General features: G+C 36.6%; 1 protein-coding gene across 1 annotated transcript in view; it reads left to right on the top strand.

Moving 5' to 3' along the window:
• Positions 1-12,450, top strand: part of PTPRB (protein tyrosine phosphatase receptor type B) — a gene marked incomplete at its 5' end in the record, with an annotated part of 84,448 nt that extends 71,998 nt beyond the window's left edge. Inside the window, 12 exons of the mRNA XM_081330186.1 lie at positions 382-481; positions 811-891; positions 991-1,008; positions 1,108-1,189; positions 1,354-1,444; positions 1,800-1,876; positions 4,150-4,284; positions 6,364-6,486; positions 7,178-7,341; positions 7,978-8,113; positions 11,021-11,141; positions 12,306-12,450. Coding sequence (XP_081186312.1) covers positions 382-481; positions 811-891; positions 991-1,008; positions 1,108-1,189; positions 1,354-1,444; positions 1,800-1,876; positions 4,150-4,284; positions 6,364-6,486; positions 7,178-7,341; positions 7,978-8,113; positions 11,021-11,141; positions 12,306-12,328 — 1,151 coding nt within the window. The 3' untranslated portion in view covers positions 12,329-12,450. The remainder of the gene's footprint in view (positions 1-381; positions 482-810; positions 892-990; positions 1,009-1,107; positions 1,190-1,353; positions 1,445-1,799; positions 1,877-4,149; positions 4,285-6,363; positions 6,487-7,177; positions 7,342-7,977; positions 8,114-11,020; positions 11,142-12,305) is intronic.
• Positions 12,451-15,237: the final 2,787 nt, after the last annotated feature.

The raw sequence follows: 15,237 nt of genomic DNA, 5'->3' as shown, positions 1-15,237 counted from the left end.
CCCTCGTTGGTCACATGACCACAATTTGCAATTTTTTTGCCATTTTCTGGCAGAAAACAAAAAACCCTGCCCATTGGATATGATTGATTTGTTTAATGACCATATGACTCATGTAACAACCATATGATTTGCTGAATGGACACAATTACTCACTTAATGACCATCATAAAAATAGTTGAAAATTTGAGTCAGCTGACGTGATGATCCATTTAACAATGGCAACAACCTATAACCCAAATTCCATGCTCGCAAGTCGAGCATTACCTGTAACTGTGTAAATATATGTAGATTGATTGTTGTTGTTCATTACATCATAAGACAAAGGACAATGAATAGATTCTATATGTTATTTCTCTTTTTTATCTCATACAATTATTTCAGAGTCTTCATTTGGAGTTGTAGAAGGCATGAGCACTGGTTTATTCTTAATAATTATGGTTATGGCTATCACTGCATTGCTTGTTTGCAGACGAAAAATAAAGTGAGTTGAAGTTTATATTTAATTCTTTCCTGTGTCAAAGGGTAGTTTTACTTTCCTAATTATTATACAATAATTCCCAAACTCTACATGTATTTAAATCAGGATATATGGATAGATATTCACTTAATAATTTGGTGGCATAAGTCAGAGCCAGTTTCATGGTGTGAAGATGAGATGAATCGTGCAAAGCTGCAACGAAACAAAGTCCCATTTGTTTTCATTGTTCTTGCAACAGAGATTACAAAAGAAAGCCCCTTTCCTGGTCAAACAAAATAATATTGTTTCTTTTAAGCATTAGATACAAACCTGATCAAATTCTTGTATTGCAGAAGTGGCCATGAAAGAGCAACAGCAAAACTAAGCATTCGTAAACAAGCCACATCAGTTCATTTGAACTTGGGACAAAAAGGGTAAGGTCGACTGCTTTGCATTTGCATACCCTATGGATGGTGTCTTCTATTTAATCAACAGCTGACCTATTATTTTTTTCTTCCCCGAACATCTTAAAGGAACCAGAAAACATCCAGGTAAGAGCTGATCCCAAGTCGCATAAGATAAGAACATTTTTTCACTGGTTGTTGTTTCCTACCTTGCTAACAGATTTTTCTCCTCCTTGAATATTTTAGCCTAATAAAAGTAAATCAGTTTGAAATGCACTTCACCAAACTTCAGGCAGATTCAAACTACCTCCTATCTAAAGAATATGAGGTAAGCTCCATGTAGACTGGGAAAAAAACCTGCAATCATGTTCTATTACCATTTAATCTTGGCTAGCAAATGTTGTATTATAGAAGGTGCATATTAATACATATTATTTATTTATTCAATCTGTGTATAATCTATTTTCATCTCCTTTATTTGGTTTTCTATAGGATCTAAAGGATGTGGGTCGAAATCAATCATGTGACATAGCACTTCTTCCAGAGAATCGAGGGAAGAACCGGTATAATAATATATTACCCTGTAAGTTATAATGTTGAATGTGAGCCATTTATTTTTTTTCTATTCATGTGTCTTTTTAGCAAGAACAAGCTTCATCCTACTACTAGAATTCAGTCATAATTGAAAATAGTATTTTATTTTGTATATTTTAAAAAATATTATATGTGGATCGTTCAATATCTCGGGTGGAAAGTATGGTTTCACTTCTAGTTAATGCAATCTCGACCTGATTTTTAATGTGTCTAGATGGAGGATATTAATGCTGACTGGAAAAATAGTAAATATTTATTTCTATTTCTGTAGCTCATGAAAGTAAAGGAAATTAATAACTGTATATAATGGTTCATATTTTTATTATAATAAATCCTTCTTATAGATGACACAACAAGAGTGAAACTTTCAAATGTAGATGATGACCCATGTTCTGACTATATCAACGCAAGCTACATCCCAGTAAGTGATCCATATTTCCTTTATATGGACTCTTTAAAAAGTTATTTGACAGTTATCCAAAGAGAAGTTCTTATATCTTCCTGCCCATTTTTTTAACCAATCAAATTCTTAACACTGTGCCAAACTAGTTTCCATAAAACTGAAATTCCATTATCACTAAAGACCACAAATTGATTTTTAAGCAGCATTAGAACCTACAGATGATAATTTGTCAGATATAGGTACCTTAAATCCTTTAGAAATAGATACAGCAGATTATTACAGACAGCACCACTATTTGAAGATATATTTGATTCAGAAAGCATATAGATCTATGAATTAAAAGAAAATGGTAATGATGCCATGATGCTATTTTCAATATAGGACAACAAATCATCATGTGGGTATTCTTTTTTTTTTATTGAAAAGTTTTATCATACATTTTATCTTTAACAATCCCCCCTAGCCCTCCCCTATCCCTCCCTCCCTACCCCTCCCCCCCCTCCCCCCCCCGACTTCCCAGAGCTAAGTACAAGGTATAAAAAACCAAAAAAAACCAATCGTAGACATTCATATGCTAACAACCATAAACTCTAAAATCCATCTCTCTCTAGCTCATATAGGGTAATTACAAACACTATTAATATAAGATATATAAAAAAAAGGAAAAGAGAAAAAAAGAGGAGAAAAAAAAGGAAGACTTATTCAAATGCTACATGAAACTTCTTAGTCCCATATTTGTTCTGGATATACTCAATCCATTTTCTCCACTCCATAACATAACGTTCTTGCGAGTGATCTTTCAAATAAGCCGAGATCTTTGCCATCTCTGCCAGGTCAGAAACCTTTAAAGTCCATTCTTCTACAGTCGGCAGTTCCTCCTTCTTCCAATATTGGCCTATTAAGAGTCTTGCTGCCGTAATTAAATTCAACATCAGCTTAGTGTCCACAACCGTAGCATCTGTAATTATACAAAAAAAGTTGCGGACAAAACTTTATCCTTTGCTTGAAAATCTTCTGCATGTTCCACCAAATTTTTATCCAAAAGGCCTTAACCTTTTTACAAGTCCACCATATATGAAAATATGTTGCATCTTCTTCACCACACCTCCAGCATTTAGGCTGATAGTTCGGATACATACTTGCCAGCTTTTTAGGATCTAAATGCCATCTGTAAAACATTTTATAAAAATTTTCTCTTACATTTTGAGCTTGTGTGAATTTTACGTTCCTCACCCAAACCCTTTCCCATGTGTCCATTGTAATAACTTCTTGGATATTTTGGGCCCATTTAATCATACAATCCTTAACGATTTCTGTTTCTGAGTCAATTTCTATCAAGGCAAGATATATCCGTTTAATATGTGCTGGACCCTGATTTCTGATTTGCTTTATCAGATTTTCATCAGTCATTGTAAAACCATTTTTCTGATCTTCTTTCCACCTGGCCCGTAGCTGAGTATATTGAAACCAAGTCTGAACAATCTTCTCATCTCACAAGAGACTATATGGTTTCAAACACCAGATATTTCTTTCCAAGCTTAGAATCTCCTTGTACGTAGTCACATCGTGTTTGAAACCAGCATGTATATTTTCTATTGCGTGTTTTGGGATTGCCCACAATGGTATCTTACAATCTAATTTATGTCTGTACTTCTTCCAAACCCTCAACAATGCCTGTCTTAAAATATGCACTCTAAAGACATTATCTACCTTCTTATCATACAACAAATATGCATGCCAGCCAAACAACAAGTCATGGCCCTCAAGATGTAATAATCTCTCTTGTGTCAAATTGATCCAATCATGTGGGTATTCTTATATAGCTTCTATAATCTATAGTTAACTCAATCATGATAAGTGTTGGAAGTAATAGTGGGAATTAGACTCCAAATGTATCAGAAGGTACCAGCTTTAAAATGATATATACAGAATAGGAGCACTTTAGGAACCCATGAAATTGGAAGAAGAGAGACTTAGCCTAGCAGGAACATTTTCCTCTGGAAAATTGAATCCATTGCTTTGCTCATAATTTTGGCCAGGTTTTTTGGTTGTTGTTACTTTAGTTTTTGGATGTTATTGTATGTTGATCCTGACTGATAGAAAGATGAAGTTGCTTCTTTAGACAAAGTAATCTTCATATGTGACATTTTAGTTCTTTTCAGCCTGATGACATCATGGACAATCCCTCTTCTTATTTTAAGTATGAATACTGTGCTTTAAAACCAAGAATAGGGAGTTATCTCCGGTTACTATGGCACTATCTGAACTAATCATAGGCTTTGAATCAACAGGGCAATAATTTCCGTAGGGAATACATTGCAACTCAAGGACCTTTGCCTGGCACAAAGGATGATTTCTGGAAAATGGCATGGGAACAGAATGTTCATAATGTTGTCATGGTAACCCAGTGTGTCGAGAAGGGCCGGGTGAGTGGTTTTCTTATTTGTTAATTACCTCACAAAAAGATTATATCATCTAGCACTGATAAAATGCCGATAATAGCATCCATGACAGAACTTGTTGCATATCACAGTGTAGTAGAAGCTTTATGATTTATGCAGAAAAGACACACGTGTTTGCCTTGGGATCATTATTTATAGCCTTTTCACAAGCTTTTAGACCATCACCCAAACACATGCTCCATGTGAAAAGAAGGGAAACCTTTGATGGGGGGGGTAGTATTCAGTGGTACCAAACATTCATATGTCGCTAATGCACAGAATCCTTGTTTCCATAAAGTTCTGTATACACACAGTGGATTACACCCAAATATTGCATGAGTGAATTTTCTCACAGAAACATCCAACTATGGGATGGGACAAAGAAATAGCTTGCATTTTGTCCTTTCTTTCTGAGCCCCAGTTGAATTGGTGTTGGATTGTTGGATGATCCAGTAAAAACCAGAGTGATGAAGGCAGCTGTAGAAAGTTGATTATGCTCAGTTCTTGTTTTTTGTAGACAATTCTAGTCTTGACAAATAAAAGGAGCAAATCTGAATCTTAACTATAATATTGTGCAGAGTTGTTACCCACTCACAAAAATATTGACAGAAAAATGAAGGTTCATTAAGATTTGTCTATTTATTTACTTCAGTTTTTAAATGGCTTTTCATTCATATGGTTATTAGTTGGTATTCAAGAATATGATCATTTTATCCATGTGGACATTAAGCTGGAAAGTATAATAAAAGTTAATTCAATTAAAATGTGCAGATGTAAAACAGACTATATTCTCAAATGTTAAATTATAAACAAGCAAAAGTTATTTAAAATGATAAAGATACACTAGCACCTTCTATTGAGTTCAGAAAAGACCAGTGTAGAATGATGTTTCTTGTGTATCAATTTCACTTGTGGTTAACATATTTTATTCTAGCTGAAGCTTCTTGGTTATTGTCAAAGCCAGCCTACACAAATCATATATGGCAGTAATGAAAAATTTAATAGAACATTAATTGTATTAGGTAAACATCATACAGAAGATGTTACATTTTTAACTAGTCAAAGCTGATAAAGATCAGAATGTTCCAGAAGCTTCCAAACATCAAAAGACAAGACTTGATTAAGAGACTTTCAGGCTATATATATCCATTCCTTCATTTAGAACAAGCTGTACAGATATAGAACCCACCTATCACAAGATCTCCATCTGACTAGAATCAAGGCATGGTTTCTTGAGCTAGTTCAATATCTGCACCACTTCATCTGACCCAAATAAGGACAAGTGGAGCTGAGTGTTACTAATATATTAATGATCTTGGTTTATCACATTACCTCTTATAGGACCTTAAAAACAAAAAAATGAGATGATCAAGCAATGTTCCTTGCTTGTTTATCCCGATTTAAAAAGCAACTTGATTTGGCCAAGGAGTTGATGTGATTCTCTCCATAGAAGTGAAGTGGTGCCACAATTCACCTTAGCAAAACCATTTGCATTGCCTCTAACTTCTTCAGTTCAGTGCTATGGGTGAAAGCTTCTTCCCCATTTCTACAATTAGGCCCTGAACTTTCTCATTCAGCTTTGGCCATATACAGTACTTCCCTGATGGCCTGAAGTATGCAGCAAAACAGTCCAGCATGAAGTATCTTTGAGACTTTGATGTATGTTGTGATCACTCCAAACTGAGTGATTTTAACATGAGCTATGGCATAGTTCCACAGTATTTGCTAAAGATTCCCAAAAAACTTTGACAGGCTTCAGAAAGTTCAAAGCCAGATAGCAGTCGGCAAACCCACTACATCTGCTGAAGTGACTCAACCTAGAAGTACCATAGCCAACTCTGAATGAGAAGGCTGAAGGAGCACTAAAGCATAATAATACAAAGTAACATGGTTGCTTCGACTTGCTGTTAAAAATGAGAAGAATATAGCACTGCTTTGAGAGGATGTTTTGCTCTAATCTCCTACAAAGTGGAGCATTCCTTTGAAGAATGGCACAGCTATTCAGCTGTACAGTGATAAATACAGCTTTGTAATTTTAAAAGCAAACTTTTTTCAAATTTCTAGGTAAAATGTGATCATTACTGGCCCTTTGACCAGGATTCTTTATATTATGGTGACTTAATAGTCCAGATGCTATCTGAATCAGTCCTCCCAGAATGGACAATAAGAGAATTTAAGATTTCCAGCGTAAGTATTTCCAACTATTTAATCAAATGGTTCAAAGAAGATACGCTATTTCATTTTATTGTTAAATGTGAAAGAAATAATGTATTAAGGGTGCAGCTCCATGCCTATTTAAGATAACACCTTCTTTGAATTGAGCTCAATTCCCAATATGTAGTCCTTATAGATTTATGACACCAATATGGTATGAAGTGGTCCATCACCGCATTTTTCCCCTTTTTTTTCTTCCCACTCTGACCAATATCCCTGACATTTCCTAAAAGTGTCCACTCAACCTGCTTCTAAACCTGCTTAACCAGCCAGCCAGATATATCCTTTAATCTAAAAATGGATCTCCAGTAAATCCATTTGAGTTTCCTTCTAAGGAGACTTATTGAATAGTGTTCTGCTAATCTATTCTTATATACAATTCAGTGATGTGAATTGATGTTTGTGAATTGAAAAAATATTTCGATGCCTTACTGTAGTGATAGCATGGATATTTCAAGAGATCTATCTGTCACTTATTTCTCAACATCTTTATACTTTATTATGCCTTAGAAATAATTGGAGGTTTTCATTTTATACCAATAAAGCAGCCATTATGTACTTATACTTTATGAAAAACTTTTCTCCAAAATGTAGCACATATTCATGTGGTATATAATGTCTGTTTCCCAGGCTAATTATTATGTTTGTTCCATTGACTTGATAGGAAGAGCAGCTTGATTCCTCCAAACTTATTCGTCAATTCCATTACACTGTATGGCCAGACCATGGTGTACCAGAAACCACCCAGTCGCTCATTCAGTTTGTGAGGACTGTAAGAGATTATATCAATCGGACCCCTCAGGCTGGACCAACCATAGTTCATTGCAGGTATGAGCTGCAGAACAGTATTTTCAAAAATACACAGACCTTCATTTTAAAAAGTTATTTTGCTTCTTTCCAAAGGGTAACAGCAAACCTTGAATCATTCAATTTGATCTCTGAAATTGAAAAAATGAAAAGGAATATCAATCCTAGTTTATCTTGAATTAATAATCCATAAGACATTGGCAAAAAAAAGGCATGAGATATAGAATAGAATAGAGCTGGAATGGACCTTGGAAGCCTTCAAATCCAGCCCCCTGCTCAAGCAGGAGAACCTATTGACTGTCTAGCCTTTAAAAAAAATATCTCCAGTGATGGAGCGCCCACGATTTCTGGCGGCAAGCTATTCCACTGGTTAATTGTCCTCACTGTCAAGAAGTTTCTCCTTAATTCCAGGTTGCTTCTCTCTTTGATCAGTTTCCAACCATTGTTTCTTGTCCTGCCCTCTGGTGCTTTGGTGAATAATGTGACCCCCCTCTTCTTGGTGGCAGCCCCTCAAATACTGGAATACTGCTATCATGTCTCCCCTATTTCTTCTTTTCTTTAGACTAGCCAAACCCAAGTCCCTTTGATCATCTTAGTTGCTCTTCTCTGAATTTCTTCCATAATCTGGAGTGGCATTGTTCTTGTTTTCTCTTTCAGTGCCGGTGTTGGTCGAACCGGGACATTCATTGCACTGGACCGACTTCTTCAACAGTTAGACTCAAAGGATTCTGTGGATATTTATGGGGCAGTGTATGATCTCAGGCTTCACAGGGTTCACATGGTTCAAACAGAGGTAAACTTTAAAAACAGAATGGTAATATAGTATTATCAAGATAGCTAAAGATGTCCAACCAGTGGCCTAGCGTGGGGGGTGCAGGGGGGGCCGGCCGCACCGGGGTGTGACATCTGGGGGGCGTGCTCGCACTCGCAGCTCTCTGCCCCTGCCTGGCTCACTCACTCTCTCTCACTGCAGTGCTGGCTGTGCGAATCTGATCCGAGCCGCCGGGTCGCCGCCCACTGTGGAGGGGGGGTACCAGGCGTGCGGTGCGGTGCGGAGAGAGAGCGAGGGACTATCTGGGGGAGGGACAGTGCAGCGGCCGCCCAGCGCAAATTACTTGCCTTGCCCCGGGTGCTGACAACCCACGCTACGCCACTGTGTCCAACTAACTATACCATTCAAATCTATAGTAGAAAAACAGTGTCCCCTTTCCTCCTTGATCCACAATCCCTAAGTCTCCACTTCTTTCCTATCGTCATCTCACTATCTATCTTGTCCTAAATTTTATGACCTACGTTCTCTCCAGTCTTTCATTTCATGACTCTTCTTCTTCTGTTATCTTCAGACTTCTGTCTCCTCTGCTCATACTTTTTTTGCCCCTTCCATCATCACCTCTGCTCCCAGGCTTTTGTCCAATCACCCTCTTCACAATAAATCATAATCCTTCCCCATTTTCCATCAACAGCATCCTTTTATTAATGCATATATTTATTGTGTTTAAATCCTATCTTTCTGGACCACCGCCTACTAAAAGCAGTTTACAATATAATGTGCACAATTCTAGCTGAATAAAACTCTAGTATGGGGCTTGGCTGAAGGTTTCCAACCTTCACCGTCTCCCATTCTTCCTCAAATCTGCATTTTCTTTTTAACTAGTGCCTCCTTCACCTGTTAGCCTCGCAAATTGCTTTTTTTCTCTCTCTTCTAATAGAAACAATCCATACTTTCCTTGTCAAATATCTTTCCTCCGTTCTCTCTGACTCTGGGATCCTGCCTCTCTCCCAGCATTGACAAATCCTGAGATTTCCTGTAACAGATGAAAGGGCATTCTAGGATCCAAAGCTGCATGTGAACCCCAATTCCTTTTTTCCAGTGTGCTGCTAACTTTGAAGTTGCAATTGCCAAAAACTGGCCATACAGTTTCCTACAATTTTGAGGGTTAAGATATAGTGTTACAAAAAAACCCAGCAGTGATATAGGGTCAACACGGTTGAGGAGTAGAAGAAAAGAAATCTGATCCCCAGCCTTAATGGAAAATTCTACCCTTATTTCATCATTAGCTCACAAAAGATTGTCCTGAATGCTTGGATTTCAAACCTACAAAACCTGTGACTTTATAATCAGCCCTGATACCAATCAGATGAGAGTTTATATAATAATGGCAATACTCTTCATGTTCCGCATCTTCTATGCCACGAGCCTCACTTAGAGTTATGATTTACAATTTTTTTTTAATCCCATTTATATCCCGCCCTTCTCCGAAGACTCAGGGCGGCTTACAATTTAAGCACAAACCAATGTGCTTAGCAATAGCCTTCATTCTATGTATATGCCTGCTTATTAGGGCTTTCGCCCCCCCCCCAAGCGGCATTATTACAAAGTCAGCTTATTGCCCCCAACAATCTGGGTCCTCATTTTACCTACCTCGGAAGGATGGAAGGCTGAGTCAACCTTGAGCCTGGTGGGATGCCTATATCTTCATTATTACAGATATGAATGCTTAATTACTTAACTTAAGGAGTATGGCACCAATTTCATGCAAAATACAGTTCTTTATAATGGGTGGAAGGATGCTAAAACCATTTTCACCAATTCTGGCATAAAGCCAAACTCACTACCATTTGTATGATAATTTATAAGCCCTCTAGAAATATTTCAGATAAATAAGCTGGGATTCTTTTGCCAATGAGCGAAATAGCATTGCTGTTTCGGGGTGTTGGTCTTAGTAAAAGGAAGAGAGGCAATATTTTCAAAGATGACATTCAAGATGCTTTGAATGTGAGTGTTAAAAATGTTAACTGATAACAAGAAGCTCATAGGTTTGAGCTTAGTGCTTTGAAGCTGGGAGGTCATAATTCCACTTTAATGTGCTTGCTTGCTTATTTATTTATTTATTTATTTATTTATTTATTTATTTATTTATTTATTTATTTATTTATTTATTTATGAAGTCTGGCCATAATTCATTTTTTCATTTAAAAGAGGAGATCAATACACTTAGCAAGTTAAGCATGAATGGAAAACAAATGAGAAAGGAGATTGTTGTTTTAGTGTAACTTATTCTTAATTTATATATTAATGGAGATGGTATAGTAACAACTTAGGTTTTTATTATTTTTTAAAACTATATTGAGAATTAAACATTAAATGTGTTAGTACTAGAAAAATAATTTATTATTATCAAAGTGGAATAAGGAAATACAACTAGGGCCTTCCCACTTCTACTGTACATTTCTGAAGCAAGAGACCAGACTGTATTTTCTCCAATATACTAGGTTTTAAGTGGAGGGGATGATGGCTCAGCAGTTAAAGACCCTGAACTTGTCAGCTGGATAGCTGACAGCCTGTATTCAAGACTCGAGTGCCTGTACAGTAGGGTGAGCTACCATTACTTGGCCGAGCTCCAATCCACCTAGAAGTTCATAAGCATGCAAATGCAAGTAGATTAATAGGTAGCACTTCAGTGAGAAGGTAACAGTGTCCTTTACAACTTTGGCATATAGCTTTGCTGACCACCTGACCATGGAAACCCTCAGCCAAGAAACAGAAATGAGCACCAGGTCCTAAAGTAGGGCACGACTGGCGGGGAAACCTCTACCTTTTTACTGTGTTTTAAATATGTTGGAGATGAGCTTGCTAACAGTTAAAAGATTTATAGGGGGGGAAGTCTAGTTTTTAATATGTATTTCCTCTTCATTGTAGTGTCAATATGTGTATTTACATCAATGTGTGAGAGATGTCTTAAGAGCAAGAAAGCTACGCAGTGAACAAGAAAATCCCTTGTTTCCAATATATGAAAATGTGAATCCAGAGTATCCCAGAGGTAAGAATACATTTAATGAGCATCACACAATTATTCTTAATAAATAATTTCCATCAATACTTTGTTTTAGTTATTTTGTCCCTTTGTCACTTTTCTTCCTGGTATCATTAATATTATTAGACTGATAACACCACATTTCTGTTTGTATAAACATTCAACAGCAATCAACAATACAACAGTAAAATCAATTAAAACCAGTAACAGTGAAAAGGTTGGTTAAAGACATGTGTTGATACCATTTTCTTAAATACTGGTTGAGTGGAAATCTGGTCCACAAGCCTGGGTAGAGCTGAGAGTTTGTTCATTGTAAATTACAGGAATGTTCATTTCTCATGTAAAACAATTGCCATAGACTGAGGAGGAAAGCTAGGCTTCTTGTGTTCTGTTTTTAATGCAGTGATATTCCACATTTTTGTACCTTACAAGTCCTCCTTTTTTGGAAATTATGTTGTATAAACAAAATCTGACATATTTACTTATGCAAACATATCATCTCAACGGAAAACACTGATTTGCTTTTCTCTCTTTTCACACTTAAAATTTTGCTCCAGTGGGAAGGCATAAACAAAAGAATTAAAATTATTTCATTTTACACCTTGCACGCAAGACCTAGATAATAATCAGCCCTGTAGTGTATTCACAATCTGTTTGATTAACAACCCGTACATCATCCAGGAACTTCTATTATTTTAGCCTTGTTGAGTTATATTGAGTTGTACTGAAGAGATTAATGAACTTTACAGAGAAAGAAACTGCTGTAAATTTGGTATTACTTTGTATTAAATCTCGTAATATATATTACTCACAAATACACAGACATGTTTAACTCTCATGATTTTTCATTCTTTTTGTAATTTAAAGTTTTTCAAAATTCTGTTACAGTTGCAATGCTCTATACTGTGATACAGTTCCAGGGAAATCTGCAAAAGAATTCCTTTTGCTGACTCCCTGCTTTTCTTGTAGTAGGAAAAAAAAGTTGAACATTTTGTCTATTATTCTAAGATTACTTCCTTATATACACATACAGTTCTATATTATTTATGTCATATTATTTATATTTTATTATATGCAATCATTACTGTACTTTCATAAGATTATATTCCCTGGGTTACATTGAAAACCAATCTCTGTACTTTTCTAATTACAGTTTTCTTTTGGTTTCAGATGCTGTTTATTCAAGGCACTAAAGCTCAAACAGATTCCTGCTTTTTTTGCAGCTCTATCTGTTAGGTTTTTTTAAATTAAGTTTAAAAATATTTTATGCACTACAAGTGCCAGATGTGTTTGAAGCTGTGTATAATTTATTAGTCTGGTGATATTTTAAAATACATAATTTAAATATAATAGATATTGTTGTAGATAAATATTTTTGATATGTAAATATGTTTTATCTATATTGTTTATATTATTCTTCAGATAATGCTATTTTTCTATGTTAAAATTATTTTAATGAAATATTCCTTATAAACTATCTTATGTGAAAAAATGTATCAAGACTTATCAATGTGATTATTTTTTTCAAATTATCCATTAAGCCTAAGGTATGATTCATATCTTGATCTATCCACCTTTGTACACATGAGAAATACAAACTGCATATCCCAAGCTCTCCAACAAAGTCAGGTGTCCTAGACTTCTGAAAATAACAGGTTTTGCCTTAATAACCTTACTGAGAGCCCACATAGTTGCAGAGCTAAGTATACTATTTTCTTCAAGGCCCATTGTGAACCCTACCTTGATGAAAGACCTTCTAGTATTGAGAGAGGGTTTCTTCAACCGAAGGAAAATTTAAAAGCTGTTGTTCATCATCTCTAAGTATTCTGACAACAGTTTTGTAGGCAGAAAAAAAAATTAACAATAGCCATTTTATGATTTTAAAGCATTCATTGCAAATTGGGTGTTCTTTCCCCAGAAAGATTTGTTGGATTTACTTGCATACAAATGGGTGGATTTATTCACATTTCTCCCATGATGTGATCTTTCTGAATAACATCCAAAATTTCTGATGAATTTTATTTCTTTACTTGCTTCATTTGTATGCCATCTTTCCAGCAACGTGTCTGAGGTTCTCATTTATAATAAAAAAATAATACAAGAGAAAAAACAGATTTAAATAACTGAATAGCAATAGAAAAAGTATATAAATAAATATAGCCAAGACTAGCAGAAAATAAAAGATAATATCACTGTAAAAGCATTCTAGCCTAAACCTTCATCTATTTATTCAGAAATAAGTCTCACCAAGTTATTTTCTCCTAGGTAAATAAATAAATGACTGAATGAACAAAACCTTCAAATCAAATAATAGAAGGAAAGCTGCAAAGTTACCTTAAGGATATTTTGCAACAAATTAGATACAGTGGTTAAAGATGCTGAGCTTGACAGCCCAGGTTCGAGACCCGAGTGCCATGCGACGGGGTGAGCTCCTGTTACTTGCCCCAGCTCCTGCCAATCTAGCAATTTGAAAGCAACCAAGTGCAACTAGATTAATATGTATGACTTTGGTGGGAAGGTAATAGCATTTTATGGGCCTCAGCCTTTAGTCATGTTGACAACATGACCACAGAAGTATCTTTGGACAACCCTGGCTCCCTCACCTAAGAAATGTAGATGAGTACTGCCCCATATAGTCAGACACAACTGGAGATGGGAAACCTTTACCTTTATTACAACAAATGATATATATTTCCTTGATGATGATTATCTTATTTATCTTACAATCCAGGTAATTTAACGGCGATGAGAATGTCATGTATCATCACCACACAATGATGTTTGATTATTTTCATGAAATTTCAAATATGCTAGAGTTGATTTCTGAAGTGTTCATCTGATGCTTTCATAATAAGTTCTGTTTAAAGAGGAAAACATTTTTCCCTAATAACACAAATTGTACAAAAAAATTGATTAGGTGGAAGATTACAATTATTAACCTGAAGTAATTAATATACTTCACAGGTTTTCAAACAGTTTTTCTCTAAACTTTTTATGAAAGCATAATGAACACAGATATTCTACTTAGTATTCCAAGAACAGTAAAATTGCATAAAGCTGACCTCAAATTATTTGGCTGACTCAGCCTTCCATCCTTCTGAGGTCGGTAAAATGAGGACCCAGATTGTTGGGGGCAATATGCTGATTCTGTAAACTGCTTAGAGAGAGCTATAAAAGAGGGCTTTTCAACCAGTGGTACGGGTACCACCTGTGGTACATTGGCACCTGGCAGGTGGTACGCAACCATCCTAGAAAAGTGGTAGCGGGGGAGGGGAATGAGCTGAACTGGTGGCAGCACCGCACAAGCCCGAGAGAGAGATGGCTGGAGCTGCAGGGCTGTCAGGGCTCAGCGGATGCGCCAGGATCAGCAGCAGGCTCCAGCTGATCGGCACTTCCTTGGGACTGTCAGGGCTCAGTGGAAGCACCAGGATCAGCGCCAGGCTCCAGCTGAAGCTCGGTGCAGATCCTGGTGCTTCTGCTGAGCCCTGAAGAAGCACCAATCAGCTGGAAAGCAGCACTGATCCTGGTGCTACTGCTGAGCCCAGAAGAAGCACTGATCAGCTGGAATGTTGCAGCATCTCCAGGGTCTTGTGATTTACATTCCGATGCTTGGCAAAACCTGCTGCAACCACCCAGCAGATGGAGGGAATAAAAACCAAACACCCCCCCACCCCACCCCTACTGCCAATCCTCAACAGAAATGTTCACAACAATGAAAACCTCGGACAGGAGGAAGAGTGCTGCCGGGTCAGCAGGCAGTTGTCTTGCTCGGCTGTAGCTTGAGGGACACTTTTTTCAGTGCCATTGTAAGTTTGAACAGTCACTAAGTGAACTGTTGTAAGTCGAGGACTACTTTATCACTTTTTTCCTTTTTTTTTGGTCATCAAGTTTTTGACATCTTGCTAGGCGACTGGTGGTACTCGGATATTGTCATATCCTAAAAGTGGTACAATGGGTGAAAAGGTTGAAAAGCCCTGCTGTAAAGCACTGTGAAGTGGTATATAAGTCTAAGTGCCATTGCTATTGCTATTTGGCTGGAACATGGAACAGATGAATGGAAGTACTGAATCGGTCTTTGAATGGAAAATGTTAGAAACTGAAT

This window comes from Vipera berus, assembly GCF_964194415.1.
Source record: "Vipera berus genome assembly, chromosome: 6".
Classification (NCBI taxonomy): Eukaryota; Metazoa; Chordata; class Lepidosauria; order Squamata; family Viperidae; genus Vipera; species Vipera berus.
The sequence above is the reverse complement of the archived record's forward strand: the minus strand, read 5'-3'. Positions and strand labels throughout refer to the sequence as shown.